General features: G+C 43.6%; 1 protein-coding gene across 1 annotated transcript in view; it reads left to right on the top strand.

Moving 5' to 3' along the window:
- Positions 1-15703, top strand: part of LOC144942029 (von Willebrand factor D and EGF domain-containing protein-like) — a 64908-nt gene that overhangs the window by 12943 nt on the left and 36262 nt on the right. The window contains exons 2-11 of the mRNA XM_078868648.1: positions 6377-6561; positions 7923-8160; positions 9061-9135; positions 10578-10813; positions 10953-11042; positions 11244-11388; positions 11693-11928; positions 13243-13316; positions 14633-14736; positions 14779-14951. Coding sequence (XP_078724774.1) covers positions 6377-6561; positions 7923-8160; positions 9061-9135; positions 10578-10813; positions 10953-11042; positions 11244-11388; positions 11693-11928; positions 13243-13316; positions 14633-14736; positions 14779-14951 — 1556 coding nt within the window. The remainder of the gene's footprint in view (positions 1-6376; positions 6562-7922; positions 8161-9060; positions 9136-10577; positions 10814-10952; positions 11043-11243; positions 11389-11692; positions 11929-13242; positions 13317-14632; positions 14737-14778; positions 14952-15703) is intronic.

Below are 15703 nucleotides of genomic sequence, written 5' to 3' on the forward strand. Positions count from 1 at the left end.
TGTGCAATCGCAAACATTTTCCTTGGGCGTGATCATTATTATCCACTGGTGGATGCCGGCCTCCCAAAGTCATCACAATCCCTCACGGCTTCATGATGTTACAATCCATCTGGCTTCTCATTTCTCCATATCCTCTAAGACGTATTATTTTTCTTCCTTTGGTTGCCATTCCATCAACAGTCTCGTTCACCAGCCATCATCCCTTCTATAAATGTATCCTTAATAGTCAATATGGTGGCTCTGATTTGCAATTCCTGTCTGATTCATGTGTCCCTCGTTCTGTCTGTCAGTGTAATCTCTAGCATGCATCTCGCAATGATTCTCTTGCAGTAGCTGCAACATTTACCATTTTTTTAATCTTCATATATTTAACTCCAAGGTATCTGTGACGTTTCCAATTCGTAATTAACTTGTGAAAATAACATGCTTCTCGCAATCCTTTCCACGTGTTATATTGACGTTTTCCTCATACCTACGTTAGTCGTTTGCCTCTCACAAGTAAGCTGTTATAACCCCTCGATGACCTCATCTCTTAAAGTCGTCATTTTGTAATTTCATGCATGAGTGCAGGCCAATACTGATATTTCAATACGCCCAGGGTGCTTAGAACAAGACCTTAATCCAATTATAACTTTTCCCCTCTGAAATATTAAGTTCTGCTTGCTGTTCGTGATCATAAGAAGGAGTTGTAGTGCAGCCAAAATTATTCCATAGCCTAAAGACCACATTTAAAATATTGCATCCTGTACACGTTAAAGGTTGCATTTGCGACATTACTGTAGAAACTTGGAATGCCAAAATGACAGAGACGGAGGGAATCGGCCTCGGTGGCTGCTGGGAAATTGCTGATGGTGGGAGAGTTGTGGGTTGGCTAGGTGCAGCCACCTGCTTGACCGAGGAGGCAGCCCATGGCTGCCCAGCTGCAGAATTTTACATCTTACTTGGGCCTACACAGCCCCACAGCTGTTTCCTGCCCCCCCCCACCCCCCTTGTAATGTACATGAACACTGCAGTTCACGTCAAGGAAAGGCACTGGTATGGTTTCTCTCACGAAGATTTCACATGCTCTGCTATGATTCGCACGGCTTTAACTCTTTCTCTACTTCCCCTGGGTTAATTTGATGATGATGATGCTGCAGCCACCCCACTGAGCCATGAGATTGACTTTGTATGAATTTAATCCTATGCAATAATGTTATGTTTTGTCAATTATTGTAACTTTTAAATTCCGAGAATGTTATTCCTATTCTTGGTTCTTTCGGTAAAGTCACGTAGAAGGGAAATAATAAATAATAATAAAACAATACAATTATTTATTATTTCCCTTCTACGTAACTTTACCGAAAGAACCAAGAATATGAATCCCTGCAGTCACGAAAAGCTTTGAATCGAAATTCCGAGAATGTTGTTTAAATCCTGTTATTCATTTGTGTAAAAAGGCTGTGCAGTTTTACCGAGCAACGCAAGAGACATGAGTGTGAGTTAATTTACATTGCACCGTGTTGCGTTCATGTAAATGTGCCCTCACCAGGTCTAACAACCCACAAGAGTCGGTGATTTGTGGTCTTGGAACACAAGCATGTGACATTCCTCCTTTAGTAGCCCTGCTAGAGGCACAATTGGCAGCAAGAACGTAACAAATATGTTCCATGTTTAATTGTGTTTAGAGAAAATACCGTGCTCTCATTATTTCCAGAAATGCAATTAGAGCATTTGAAACGCACCCAGCATTTAACCATAAACAGTACTGGAGAGATATTTCCTTTTTTAGGGAAGAGATACAAATATATTGGATGCTCTTCCAAAGAGTTCGTACACGAGGAGATAAAGAATTACAGCATAAGTATTTTTTAAAAAACATAAACACATTTAATACAAAATGTTGCTGCGATACAAACTTGTTAGATTTATATTAAACAAGGGGAGTTCCTTTTGCCCGTGTTGATCTAGGGGGACCAATATCACAGATCCTATTATTATCCAAAGTAATATATCCATGATTTTCCTCCACTTATCTCTGGGAAAGATTACAGATAATGGCGGACAATAGGATGAATTGGCAATTCACCTTCTAATTATCCACAATAATTGCGGAAGATAGAAAGCCGCACCACAGAGCAGGATGGGAAAAACTTTAGAAAATCACGGATAAGACGAAGAATAGCACCTCAGATAATAAGAGTTTCTTCCAGGACGCTCCGGCTGCTACGGATAATAGGAAGCACGGGTAATGGGGTCATGGACAAAAGAATCTCTCCTGCAATACTGTGCATTTGAATGTTATAGTTCAGAGCACAAAGTAATGTTGTTTTTACGAAACCAGTGAGTGACTGTGGTTCCAGTGTGCGTCCATTCGATAATATACACACTTTGGAGGTGTAATCGCATTGGCAGCTGTTGTGTAACTGTAACCATACTGGCAGGCGTGTTTCCGCGAGTTTCTGTAACAACCCGGGCCCGCCTCCCCAAGCGTGGTGAGACGCTGTGCTGAAGTAATTCAAAGCTGACTTTTTTTGTGCATCTGTCTCCATAAATGTTTGAGTGCGCGTTTGCACCATCTGTTGCGGATTGGCTTGTTCTAGCTTAACAGGCTGGAAGTTCAAGGACAAAGGAAGAACAGAATGAGAATCCTCAGATCCCTGTACAAAGGAATACAAAATAAGGCATTTTGCAGAAGTGTGGCATTTATAACATAGTTTTATTTTATCAGACCGTTAATACGTGGCAGTACAGCTTTATTTTTATACGTTTATTACAAACTATTTAAAACCCATCAACACTTGGTGTTGCACGTGAAGATGATGATGAGAAATCCAGTATTGTACTGTGTGTCAAGTAGAAAATGACTTTACATGAGAGGAAATATTTTCAATAATCTCATAGCTAATGAACAATAAGCGTTTTGATGTAATTCCCCAAATTATTTTTGAAGGGTAAAAACAAGTAACATGATCGCAGGGCATCATCTGCAGATGTATGACCACTGTCTCTGCTCAATGCAAAGTTCCACTGGCAAAGTTCCATTGGCATCATGTTGGCCACCCACTGGTCCAAGAAAACGATAATTATTTAATACACTTTATTCCATAACAGTACCAAATTTAAACTTCTGGCATGTGAATTAGCTGAGTTCACTCGCCCCGCCGAACGCCATGTGGTAAATGTGCAAACTAAACACCAGACACCCGTGCATCTGTCGGAGCACTCCTATTATCCACCGTAATGTGGAGGACCAATGTGACAGAGCCTCTTATCTATGGGGTTACTCGAAAAACTACTCTACTTAACTGTGGGGGGGGGGGGGGTGGAAATCGCAGATATTTGGACGAATTTACTGCTTTGCTTCTCCTGACTGAATATAATTGAATGATGCCTGCACGGTAATTCAAGTAATGCCATATTTTCCCAAAGTGCATGCCGAGAAAGAGAGGCAGTCAATCCCAGTGGATAACCCGTGGGTAATTGGACGAATTTTCCACGCGACTCCTCCTAACCACGTAAAATGTGCGTATGATTGGAAGCTGTTCTGCAAATAAACTCTTGGAAAATGATGGCAGACAATTGGAAGAGTAGGGCGACTCATAATTGTAGTTTTTGCGGACCCAATGGCTCCTGTGGATAATATTGGTGTATGACCGTGTAGATACACAGCTCTTAATTTGGGGGCTCACACAAGGGGTTTGATGGCCCAGTGTGGACGTTTACAGGCGTCCCCCATTCTGCCGCCCGGTTCACTCGCAACACTGGGTCAAAAGCTCACACTGCTGGCGTTGTGGCTCGCTTTGTCTTGGCCAGCGCTAAAAAAGAACTGTCAAATGTTTTATGATGCTAAATACTCACCACTGGTGCTCCAAAACCTTGGGTTACACTATAGATTTGCAGTGCCAAAAATGTGCTGTGGGTTCATAAACATCCAATGTAGAATCCTACTAAAAAAAATGTAGTTCTTCTGTTTAGAGACGGCGATAGTTTTGCCATCAATTATTGTGTCAGAATGGAGAAACAAATGCATGTGATATTTATTGGAAAAACTTGTTTACGATTTTTATTTTATTTTATTGCTTTGGCTCAAATGCAAGCAGATGAATGTGCCAGGCGGACACTATCCTTGGAGCGGGCTTTGTTGAGGGTCTGGCAGGACCACACTGGCGACCAGCATGTCCACGGCTGACCTTTCACTCTAACTGGTCTATGGCAATAACTTATTGCTCTGGTAGCATCAGCCACGGTGATGGGATTTCTCCATCGGGCAGTCACTGAATTGGGGTTCTGAGCTCCCACAGCAGGAAGCCAAGTGGCTTTTCAGTCGCTTTTGCAATTAAAGCTTTTTTGACTTCCCATGCGCTACTGCCCACAAAGCACCACCAACCACACAAGATGCTTGTTTTGTTCCCATGAGCGGAATGTTTTGCAGCCCTCTGAATTCTAAATTCCCACAACAAGCACAGAAATGTGCTCAGACCTACCCTGAGGATAACGCCTCTCTCTTTCACTAATGAAATTGTAGTTGTTGCTCTGCATTCCCATCGGCCATACCAAAGAAGGAGTGCATCAATGCACTTGTTACCTGCCTCTATTCGTTCCATGCCTACCGTTTACGGCACTCGTATATTGTGGTGTGGGCAAGTCGTACACTATCGTATGCAGCAACTTAAGATGTTGCAAAGTTTGTAGAAAAAGGTTAACGTGATTTCAAAATAATAAAGTGTGATGTTTAAAAAAAAAAAGATAAATCAGTTTTCACTCCGAGCTGCTTAAAATAATAACTTCCAGCAGCTATTCCAACTGTGCAATGTATGAACCATCACAAATGCTCACGGTGGAATGTCGCCAGCATTATAGTAAACCACAGTTGGCAGAAAAAACGACAAGATGTTGGCAAAAATGGACATTTCATTTTGGCTTGAACACGTTAGGGACAAAGGTTTAAATAGTTGCAGACTTGTATAAATAAATATTTATTTGCACAAAGCTGGTGGTATTTATGAGAAGTGTTTTATATTTTTTATGCAAAACTATTTTGGATGCTACACTATTCACTAGAGAAAAAAAATGTATCATATGACAACAAATATACAGTTAAGTTTATTGGAAATTACACCTTTTTGTGTATGTATATATAAACAAGTAATGCAGGTCACGATCGCATCGGCTACATCTCACAATATGCCTTAAAACTAATTATTTACAAGAAACAGTTTTCATCAGTGTCGTGAGACACCGCCCTTAGCCTCGTCAAGACTCTCATTCGTGGGTTAGTCAAGAACACAGAGCAGAAACCACAACAACCTCTGCTTCAACTGACACCTTTCAACAAAACGATACGTCTATTGTGTGAACAAACTTGAGTGGAATAATAATTTTTTTTTTACAACTATTGTGGTCTGGGTGACTTGCTATGCACAGACATTGCTTTCCAGAAATAGAAACGCCAGCAGCTGATTCAGCTGCCATGAATCCCGTGAAGGTAGTAAATGAGGGAGTTGAACGGTTTTGTTTGTTTTAAAGTACTTTGACTCAAATTGTTAGCACATGGCTATGCGGGATTGACCTGCGGATTCGGCTGAGACCTGCTTTGGTATGCGTGTGGTGTCGGGTCATCGCCAGTGTCGGTCAGGTGTGTGCGCGTGTTTGGACAGGTACATAAATCACAGGCCTGGCTTCGTGCGTCGTGTCCTGCCGGGTCACCTTGCCATGCGAACGCTCTCTCTCTGCGGCCTCTCCCCACAAACGTCTGGGACGGATGACAAGGGGCGATGTTGGCTGTCATACCTGAGACCCATATTAAACATACAGATTCTATTTCAGGATCATTATGTATATGTAAATGTACTCAATTAGTACATTTGGCTATCACCAAATTAGTCTTAAATTCAGCCGATCTTGTCAAATCTCTAAAAGCTAAGGAGGATTGGATCTGGTTCGTTTTTTGATGGGAGACTGCCTGAGAAAGCCAGGTAGGTCTGAGCTACAATGTGGCTGGCAGATGGCAGAACAGAATTGGGTTCTTATATATATATGTCTGTATGGAGATCTGAGAGTTACCCCCTCATGCCTAGGCTTCTTACAGGTATTCCACTATCCTCCTACACAAAGCCAAATCATATTAATGGAAGTAAATAACCCACCCACTGCAGGACGCTCCTGAAAAGGGTTCTTGAGACCAAAAGAGGCTTTCCTCGGTAAAGGGCATTATATATGTGCGATACCGACTGCTCCTCGGTGTATGCAATTAACAAGTGGCATCCACCCTACATGAAACCATGCAGCATTGCCTATTCGCGGGTGTCCGTCCATTGTCCGTTCATGCGGAAAACGACAGATAAACCATCTCCGAGTCTCATTCACATGCGCGCTCACGTGTGTCTTCCCACAGCGCCGGAGTGTCTGTCGGACGGGCACCGCGTGATAGACAACGCTTACCGCAGCGTGGACTTCAACTCTCTGCAGCTCCAGCAGTCGGCAATTCACGAGCTGGTGTGCGACCACTCGCTGGCGCCGGGCTGGTATCGCCTGCTGCTGGCCGGCCGGCCCGCCGAGATGCCAACGCAGTGCGTGCTGGTGAGGGTCGCCCTGGATGAAAGTGATGCAGGACAACAGCGTGTCCTCTGTGCACCCTCGCTAGATTGAAAACTGATTTCCTTAGAACTGCTTATTTATGTTTAGTTGGCTACGTACGGTGCGAAAGAAGTTCAACGTGTGTTCATTGCTCTTGCTGTTTGTCGGTGTAATTTTAGGGATGCTTTCCATGTTCCATTACACATTTTTCAGTTTTTGGTCCATTTTCTTCATTAATGCCCACCATGTTATGAAGTGAAACGTATTCATAGTCTGTAGAGAATTACATTATCATTGTAAAACAAAACATTTTTGATTATTATTCATATTTTACAATTTCTTTGCAAAGTGAATTCGCGATCCTGATGATGGCAATGGTTCTCACTTTGTCATTGTCGTGATCATCTTTCTAATATATGTTGATCATTTTGACTGCTAGCATTTTAATTGCAGGTACAGGAGGAAGGGGAGCTCGCTCAAGAGCAATATATTACATTAACAGCCAAAATAACGTATTGATCTGACAACAGCAGTCACCTCTCTAGTTCTGACCAGCATGCAAAGTAACCCGGATTACACATGTTAGTGTTCACTTATGTGAGCTTTGCAGGCCGTGTACGGTATTGCTTTTTTTTTCAATTCAAATCGATTCTTACACTCACGATTACATGCGCAGAATCATGCTTGTGAGAATTATTCGTTAGATTGAGACTACTGGAGTGGACGAAAACTGTACAAATGAGACAAAACGCCAAAAAACGATGCAATTGAGATCATAAAAAAGGGACAAAATAAATGGGAAATAAAACGAGAGATTTAAAGAGAATATACAAAAGACCAAATCTAATGAGTAACAACACAAGTGAGATGGTGCATTTGAGACAAAGGAAACACTGATTCCTAAATCCAATCACAACCAAGAATCATAGCGATTCATCAAATCACGAGGCGAGGAGAGAGGGGTGGTTCTATCCTTAGTAAGTACATGTGTTAAACATCTTTCACACCGTACGTAGCCAACCACGCCAATCGGAAGTGCTTACGATGGACACAGTTTCGATTTAAAGCTTTCGTGACTGCAGGGATTCATCTTCTTGGTTATTTCGGTAAAGTCACGTAGAATGGAAATAATAAAATAATAAAAATAAAACAATAAATTATTCTCACGACGTTTCGGCCACAACGCAAGCAGCCGTCCTCAGTTGTGGCCGAAACGTCGTGAGAATTATTTGATTATGTTTTATTTTTATTATTTTATTATTTCCATTCTACGTGACTTTACCGAAAGAACCAAGAAGATGGACACAGTTGCTCAAATGTTTGCTTCGCTTTACAACCGCCTTCCCTATCCCCCTCCACTTCAGATGAACCATTGCGGGACGCAGGCTCCCGTGTGGCTGTGGCTCCGCGACTCGGAGAAATTGCCCCGGCCTGGAGAGCCTCCCCGGCAGGTCACGGGTTGCGCCACTTGGCAGTTCTTCCCTGGCGCGGCGGCTCGTGACTGCTGCCTCTTCCGCATCCCCGTCACCGTTCGCAGCTGCGGCGACTTTTATGTCTACTACCTGCGGCCCACGCAAGGCTGCATGGGCTACTGCGCGCAAGGTGACCCGTCCGTCCGTCCGTCCTTCCACCCCGTGGCCCGCTCGGCATCAGCGCGGGGGGTCAAGAGGTCGCACACATCAATCGGCACCGCGCGCGAACACGTCTGACCCCCGAGCAATATTGTGGCGCTTTACACGGCTTCCTTCCGACTCAATTCGGTGCCCGTTGATAATGTGGTCGTTTGTCAAGCTCCAGCCTCTCGGAAACAAGCTGTTGGTTCGTTATGTATTGCCTGCCAAACTTTCTCATCGCAATGCTAACGAGATAGCGTACGTCTTCTTGGTTCTTTCGGTAAAGTCACGTAGAAGGGAAATAACATAATAATAAAAATAAAACATAATAAAATTATACTGTAATAAAATAATATAATAATATAATATAATTCTCAGTGAGAATTTTTTTATTATGTTTTATTTTTATTATTTTATTGTTTCCCTTCTACGTGACTTTACCGAAAGAACCAAGAAGATGAATCCCTGCAGTCACGAAAGCTTTAAATCGAGAGATAGCGTACGTTGCCACGCGTCACTTGATTCGGTCGAGTCTTGTTGGAAACTTTTGCTCTAATAATTTTTAGATATCAACAGTAGAAATCACTGTATAATCTATGTTCCTGCGACAACTTTTTCAGCTTCTTTGCGAGTGGGAGAAAGATAGAGGAGGCAGTGTGATGTTGATATCACAAGTCGAGCAACTCGCGGCTTCACCTCGTTGCCTGTCTATGCTCAATCACTCTTTCGTACTTAAATAGTTACATTGAGCCTGTTGGATCTTTTCTCACATTATACGACTCTTTGTGAAGCACATTTAAAGTTTGTGATGTTTATTTTAGCTCTTGAAATGCCAATATACAGCACGGTTTCTGTATTTACAATGAAATGCAATGCTTTATTTTAACAGTTACTGCTGAAGTCGGAGCCAAGTCTTGCAAACTGGGAGAGGTAGAAAAGGATGGCTCTTGTCAAAGTGACCATGGTATGTGAATTTTGATGCGTTGTCATCGCGTCATTTGTGCTGTTAATAATGGGCAGCTCTGGCTTATTTACAGACTCGGGACTTCATCCACCACTGATTGCGTATCCAAGGGCTTGCAAAAGAAACTGGAATACCCGCTTGTAATTACAAGCAGATGTCTCAAACGCTGGTATTCTCAGAAGGAGCTAATAGGCTGTGATTCGTTTCAAATCCTCTCGAAGCCACTTTCCTTCATGGGGCTGTTATAGACGATGTATTCCCACACATTCTACAGATGTTTGCTGCAGGTGGGGTCACTGGTGGAGATACACGAGAGCCTTATCAGCAATTTCGATTTGACTATTGCAGCTGTAGGCTCTGGTGAAACGTCGTGATGAATACTGGGCTCTTCTGTGATTTGTCACGTACTCACTCTGGTGCTGACAAGGTTGGCAGCCTGCATATTACACGGGCACAGATCAAATTGCCAAAATGTCCTGGGATTTTATTCCAGAACACAGTGCCTGAGCAGAACTCCTAAATGCTTTTAGCCCTTTGCGTAATTGAGGTTAATGTAAAACACAAGAAGTAGCTTAACGCTTCATTCATCGATTAAAATCAATTGGGAACACTCATGCTACGTGCATTATATTGTGTGCGGAGGGATCAGTTATTTCGGAGCATGTGTTGCAATTCGTTCACGTGACTCCTGCAGCAACTAGAGACACAATATTGCACCGCAGTGTTCATAAAAAACAACTTTTCCTTGAATCGAATTTGAATTAACAATTCGCGAGGTAAGAGGAATGAAATATTACACCGTGCATAATACTGTAATAATACATATTTACCCGTTCATTGATGAAAAAACTAAAATTACTTTGGAACAGAATGTAAACAAATTTTTATCGAAAATATGCTAAAGAAAACTTCCATAGAAAATCCTATGTTCATGTCCCATAGTGTCATGAATACAAAACACTTCTTTTGCTGCCTTCGTGTAATGGTTGAGTCACAGGTTCGATCTTCCTGCATGGAAGTTTGAGACAATGGGTGAGTTTCTTACATCCCCCCTCTGCTGTGAGCCAATCAGCAGGTCGTCCGTTATGGGGTGACGTGTGGGTACTCCCACCTCTTTCAAGACATCCAGCCACTATGGAAGAGTAGGCCAAAATACACTCTGGAGGGATTCTCTAGATTTTCCCTCTAATAAAGGCCCTTTGGCAAGAGGTTGCATGGCCATGTATTTGCAGGTCCGTACGTGTACCTTTATCTTTTCCTTTCAGTGTCTGTTGTTGTTCATGAATGTCAACAACCGTGGTTGTTAAACACCAATTGCTCCATGTAAGTATGGTTCACGAGCACAGCTGTGATTTCATAGCCGTGCTCGTGGTGGTTGTTGCCTCTACCATCGCTATTGTGACCACAGAGACGCGTTCATAGCTTCCTTTGTAACTGCACAGCCGCGCTTCCCACCCTGCCGTCGCCGCCCGTCGTGTCGGCGGAGCGAGGCTCCGACGGAGTGCTGCTCCTCCGGTGCTCCTACCAGCGACCGACGGAGAACGCCACCCTGGGCTACGGCGTGTCGTGGGTGCGCCTCTCCCACTCGGGGCAGCGGGAGGAGGTGAAGCGAGAGACGAGCATGCAGACCTTCTCTTTCCTCGAGGTGGATGGAGTCAACGTCGTACTGGGCGACACGGTAAAGCACCGGGGTTTGGTTGATTCGCACCGGCTTGGGAAAACCCTTTTATGTTTTCAGTAGCATTGTACTTTTTTTTTCTGCCGCCCCACCATATTATATTTTGACTTCATCTGTTTTCTCTGTTTCTTCCGTGCAGATTTTCTGTGGGGTAACGACATTCTACCTGGACTTTCCAGAAACCCAGGGCTCACCTTCTGTCAGTGAGGGCTTCTTTGCTGGGATAAAGGTATGTCAGCTAAAGCTGGGCTATGCTGATGGTTGGCAACTCTCGCGTCATAGCTACTTGTATTTGCTGAGAAAATAACATCGGCGCATATATTTTTGGTGCAAGACCCCACCCAAAGCCACCAATCGAAGTTACTCTATCACCACAAAATACGAGCCCACAAAGGAAGCTTTGTTTTCTACTCAATCTGGGCTTGAACAGATGAGCCCGAGCAGCCTGGAGGTGGCCGAGGATGGGGCAGAGCACGAGCTGCGCGTGGAGAGCACCGTCCCACTGCCGTGCTCGCTGCACCTCGGGCCGCATCCCTCCTGCCGAATCGGTCTTCGCCTCGTCACCGAAAACCAGGGTACCGAATCTGAGTTAGTACCCCCCCCCCCCACCCCCCGCGGTCTATACACGAGGCTCTTTTGTGGGATCTAAAACAATTAATTCGTAAATTACCTGCCTGTCTAACAAGTCATGTTGAGCTTTGCTATTGGTAGTTATGCAAACTGTTTTTTTCTTTTATCAAAGGTGTCTGTGCCATGGGCGTGCCTGTGTTGACCATTATGGATGTGAAAATTGGTTGATTAGTGACCAACGATGACCTCTTTATTCTGCTTGTCTCACATCCCTTGTCCCCAATTGGCCCTGACCCTCCATGGTCCTAGACCCACTGGACCAGATGCCCGTTGAGGTGGCTCTCTCCAGCTGCGAGGTGGAGTTGGCCCCAGCGCTGTGCCCGGACGGACTGGCCTGCATGTTGCGCCACCATGCAAGCGCACGCGTGCACCTCAAGGCCGTGACGGATTTTGCCAGGGACGGGAATCGCGTGGCCCTGGTCCACATTCTTCCCAAGCATTCTGGGAGCCCTCTCTGGGATTCGTACAAGCCCCGGCCTGTCACAGTGCGTTGTGTTTAAGTCGAGTTCTTGGAAAACATGTGATTTCATTTGATCCTTATGGCGGTACCCCGGGATACCAAATAATACAAAATGGCCGAGGCAATTAAATATTTGATTTCTGGGACACTATTTTTTCCAGGAGTGTACTAAACTCCACGACTGGGGTACCAATCAATCCGAAATCAGTGCTACTCCACGATGTCGAAACGCCAAACATTAGCATAAAAATCCGTTATCGACAAATTCCACTTTGAATAGTGCATTGCGTACAGCTCGTCGAGATGAGTCGATAGCCGCATCGCCGACCATCAACAGACTAAAAATCACTGCATCGCGGACATTATGCGAGAGCCGGGGTACTATGGTACCCCAGGATACCGCCATAAGGTTCATTTGATAAATTATTAGACTAACAAAAGTCTCTTAATCCATTAGTCTATGAGACCTATGGACTTATTTTTTTCCACAGAATGTTTAAGCAGCAAATTCTGCAGAGTCAGACATGTTTAACAAGTTTTACAATATGTGTTAAAAATACAGATACCAGGTGGCCAGGTGGCTCAGGTGTCAAAGCACTGATCCGGCACAGCGGAGATCCTGGGTTTGCATATAGGTTTCATCCACCCATGATTAAACGTGGCTCTGAAATGTCGTAAAGTTGTTGGTCTCAGTCTGGTCACCAATGACTGCAAAAAATACATTGCAGTATATTACATTTGGCAAAATTCTTGTACTGTGAATAATATATTAGTTTCAGTGGCATGTGCAAAATATTTCTTTGTAGTGTGTGTGGGAAATTGCAGCACCCACTCGTGTGGATAAAAGTGGTCACTTAAAATTATCTCAGAATTAATTAAGTGATATCTGCTTCCACGGGCTGTTCTCGATGTGGGGTTATGCACTCCTCTGCAAGAGTTCCGAATGGACACTTTGACTTTTGACATGGTTCCGATTGCACAATAGGAATGGGGTACAAGTCTCATGGAAAATACATTTAACAATTACTTAGTCTATTAATTTAATAACCCGTAGGGCATATACAGTCAGTTCCCGTGTCGATACTAAAGATATCAAATTGACCCAGGTGGGCCTTACACTGAGCCTCTCATTTGGAAGCAGCACTCAAGACTCTGCAAGTTTATAACATAAACGAGGGCCCTGATAAGCAGTGATGAACTGTGAACATTATTGAACATTTGAGTAAGGCAGATTTCAGATGTAAGAGACTCAATATGGTTTAGCCAGCATGGCAGGTGCCTAATTCCACACAGATTATAATAAGCAGTTCGATTCTAAAATAAATATTTGTATTCGCAGGTGACGGTGAAGGATGTTCCAACAGCCCACTGCTATGCCATGACGGACCCCCATGTGGTCACTTTTGATGGGAGGTAGGGCATCAGGAAATCTTTTTCATTTCACTTGTGCTTTGTAGTTTGATACAGCGGAAACGCATTTATATTTCAAAAGTATAAAATGTAATCCAACTTTAGTCCGATTAATGTTGAAAAGAGAAAAAATGCCCTTCGTGTAAAATTTTTAGACATTTTCCACGTGTGTCACAGTCTCTTGTTCATGTGCGGTTTGCTTCTCGCCAAACAGTCAGCTTTTTCCATTGACTTGTTCTAGCAGTGTGTTACACAGATGTACCCTATTTTATAGATTTTTACTCTAGGAAATTAAGACACGGCAATGTAAGTGTGACACGCGGCAGTCCTATCTCAATTCAACAGCTCCTTTACTACATTAGTATGTTGAGCCCTAGTAAACCCATTGGAATAACTGTACGTAATTATGCACGCTTAAAATTCCTAATTTGTAACGTTTTTTTTTTATGAGGTTCCCTGAATTGCACTTGCACCCCTCTGGGCTTGCTGCTCTGAACTGAGCCTGGTTCCTCCCAGTGCGGCGAGTGGCATTGCCTGCCTCGCACGTTTAAAATCATCAACCATTTTAACTAATCAACCGTTTTAACTAATCAACCGTTTTAGCTAATCAACCGTTTTAACTAATCAACTGTTTTTACTGATCAATCAACCGTTTTTAACTAATCAACCATTTGAACTAATCAACCGTTTTAACGAATCAACCGTTTTAACTAATCAACCGTTTTAACTAATCAACCGTTTTTAACTAATCAACCATTTTAACTAATCAACCGTTTTAACTAATCAACCATTTTAACTAATCAATCAACCGTTTTTTATCAACCATTTGAACTAATCAACCGTTTTAACGAATCAACCGTTTTAACTAATCAACCGTTTTAACTAATCAACCGTTTTTAACTAATCAACCATTTTAACTAATCAACCGTTTTTAACTAATCAACCGCCACCTGAGATTGTCGCACGGTCTAATCACGGTCGAACCCGTTGCTCAGCAGTTTCACAAGAAGCTGGATTGCATCAATACTTGTAGGGATACATCTGCAACGTCACCAGTGTGTTGCTTAACACCAGGTGATGTAGCTTTTAAGTTTTTGTGTTAAGCATCGCAATTTAACACGTAGGCAGGTCGAAAAAAAAAAACTTTACAATTCGCCAAACATGTATCCATCTCTCAAATCGATTAGCACGGTTGGCTACGTACGGTGCGAAATAAGTTCAACGCACATACACACCTACGAAACAACCTAAATGCTGCTGCTGTTGCGGGCGGGCTCCGCGGTGTTGGGCACTGAGATGGTCTCCCATCGCGCTCGCAGGCGTTACGAGAACCCGCGGCCGGGCACGTTCGTGCTCTACCGAAGCTCGCGACGCGAGTTCGAGGTGCACGTGCGGCAGTGGAGGTGCGGCTCGCGGGGGGGTGGTGGGCCACGGCCGGGTGACGGCAGGACGGGAGGAGGGGGAGGAGGCGCGTGCGTGTGCGGCGTCGCGGCTCGGGAGGGCCGTGACACCGTCACGTTCGACATGTGCAGCGGCAGTTACCTGGAAACGCGACCACACCTGTCGCTGCGAGGCGCTGGCCCCGCTGCCTCTCCCGGCCTCCGCATTGCCGAGGCTCGGCAGGGGAAGAAGGTCACGGTGCGTTCCCATCCCCCCCGCCGCCGCCCCTCGACGACATGGTCTGGGCTTGCACCCATTGTTTGTGTAAAATGCACAAAGTGGCCACAATTTTGACCCTTTTTTGAGTTGGTGAATTTGAGATGCTGCTTGGTGGTGTAGTGGTTAGCATATTAGACTTGCAATCCAGAGGTTGCCAGATCGATTTGATCTCCAGTCAACGCCAGTTGAAACATTGAGCAAGTTTCTTAAATGCTGTGATGTTATATTCTCGTAATTATACAATTTTAATTGTAAAAAAAAATCAATATTAGCGGACTTTTTTAAACAGCTGTTCAAAAGTTATTTACTAATTTATCTAAGGATTTTCAAAGAAAGAATCAACCACAAAAATGATTCGCTAGGTGTGTGTCTTAGACTGCCATATATGAATTAGAAACTGTGTTAATGATAAAAAAATAAAGTCATGAGTATGTGCTCCATTATATCACTCTAGTGGCATCATTGCAATATCCCTCCCTATTTTTTTAATACATCAATGACACCACTTGGGTGCAATGGCAGAACACCTGGCTATGATTTTACAATCTATTTTTTCATTAATGAAATTTGAAACCCATGTATTTGGACAGCTTCGGGCACACAGCCAATATGTTTTTTTTTGTAAGATAAGAGACGTTAGTTTACTTGGTTCGCACATTTCTTATTAAATCTGATATAAAGTAATTGGTACAAATATTTGTGATACTACATTGGCAGTGGTGCACAAGCAC

The sequence above is a fragment of the Lampetra fluviatilis genome, chromosome 2 (assembly GCF_964198595.1).
Source record: "Lampetra fluviatilis chromosome 2, kcLamFluv1.1, whole genome shotgun sequence".
Taxonomy (NCBI): Eukaryota; Metazoa; Chordata; class Hyperoartia; order Petromyzontiformes; family Petromyzontidae; genus Lampetra; species Lampetra fluviatilis.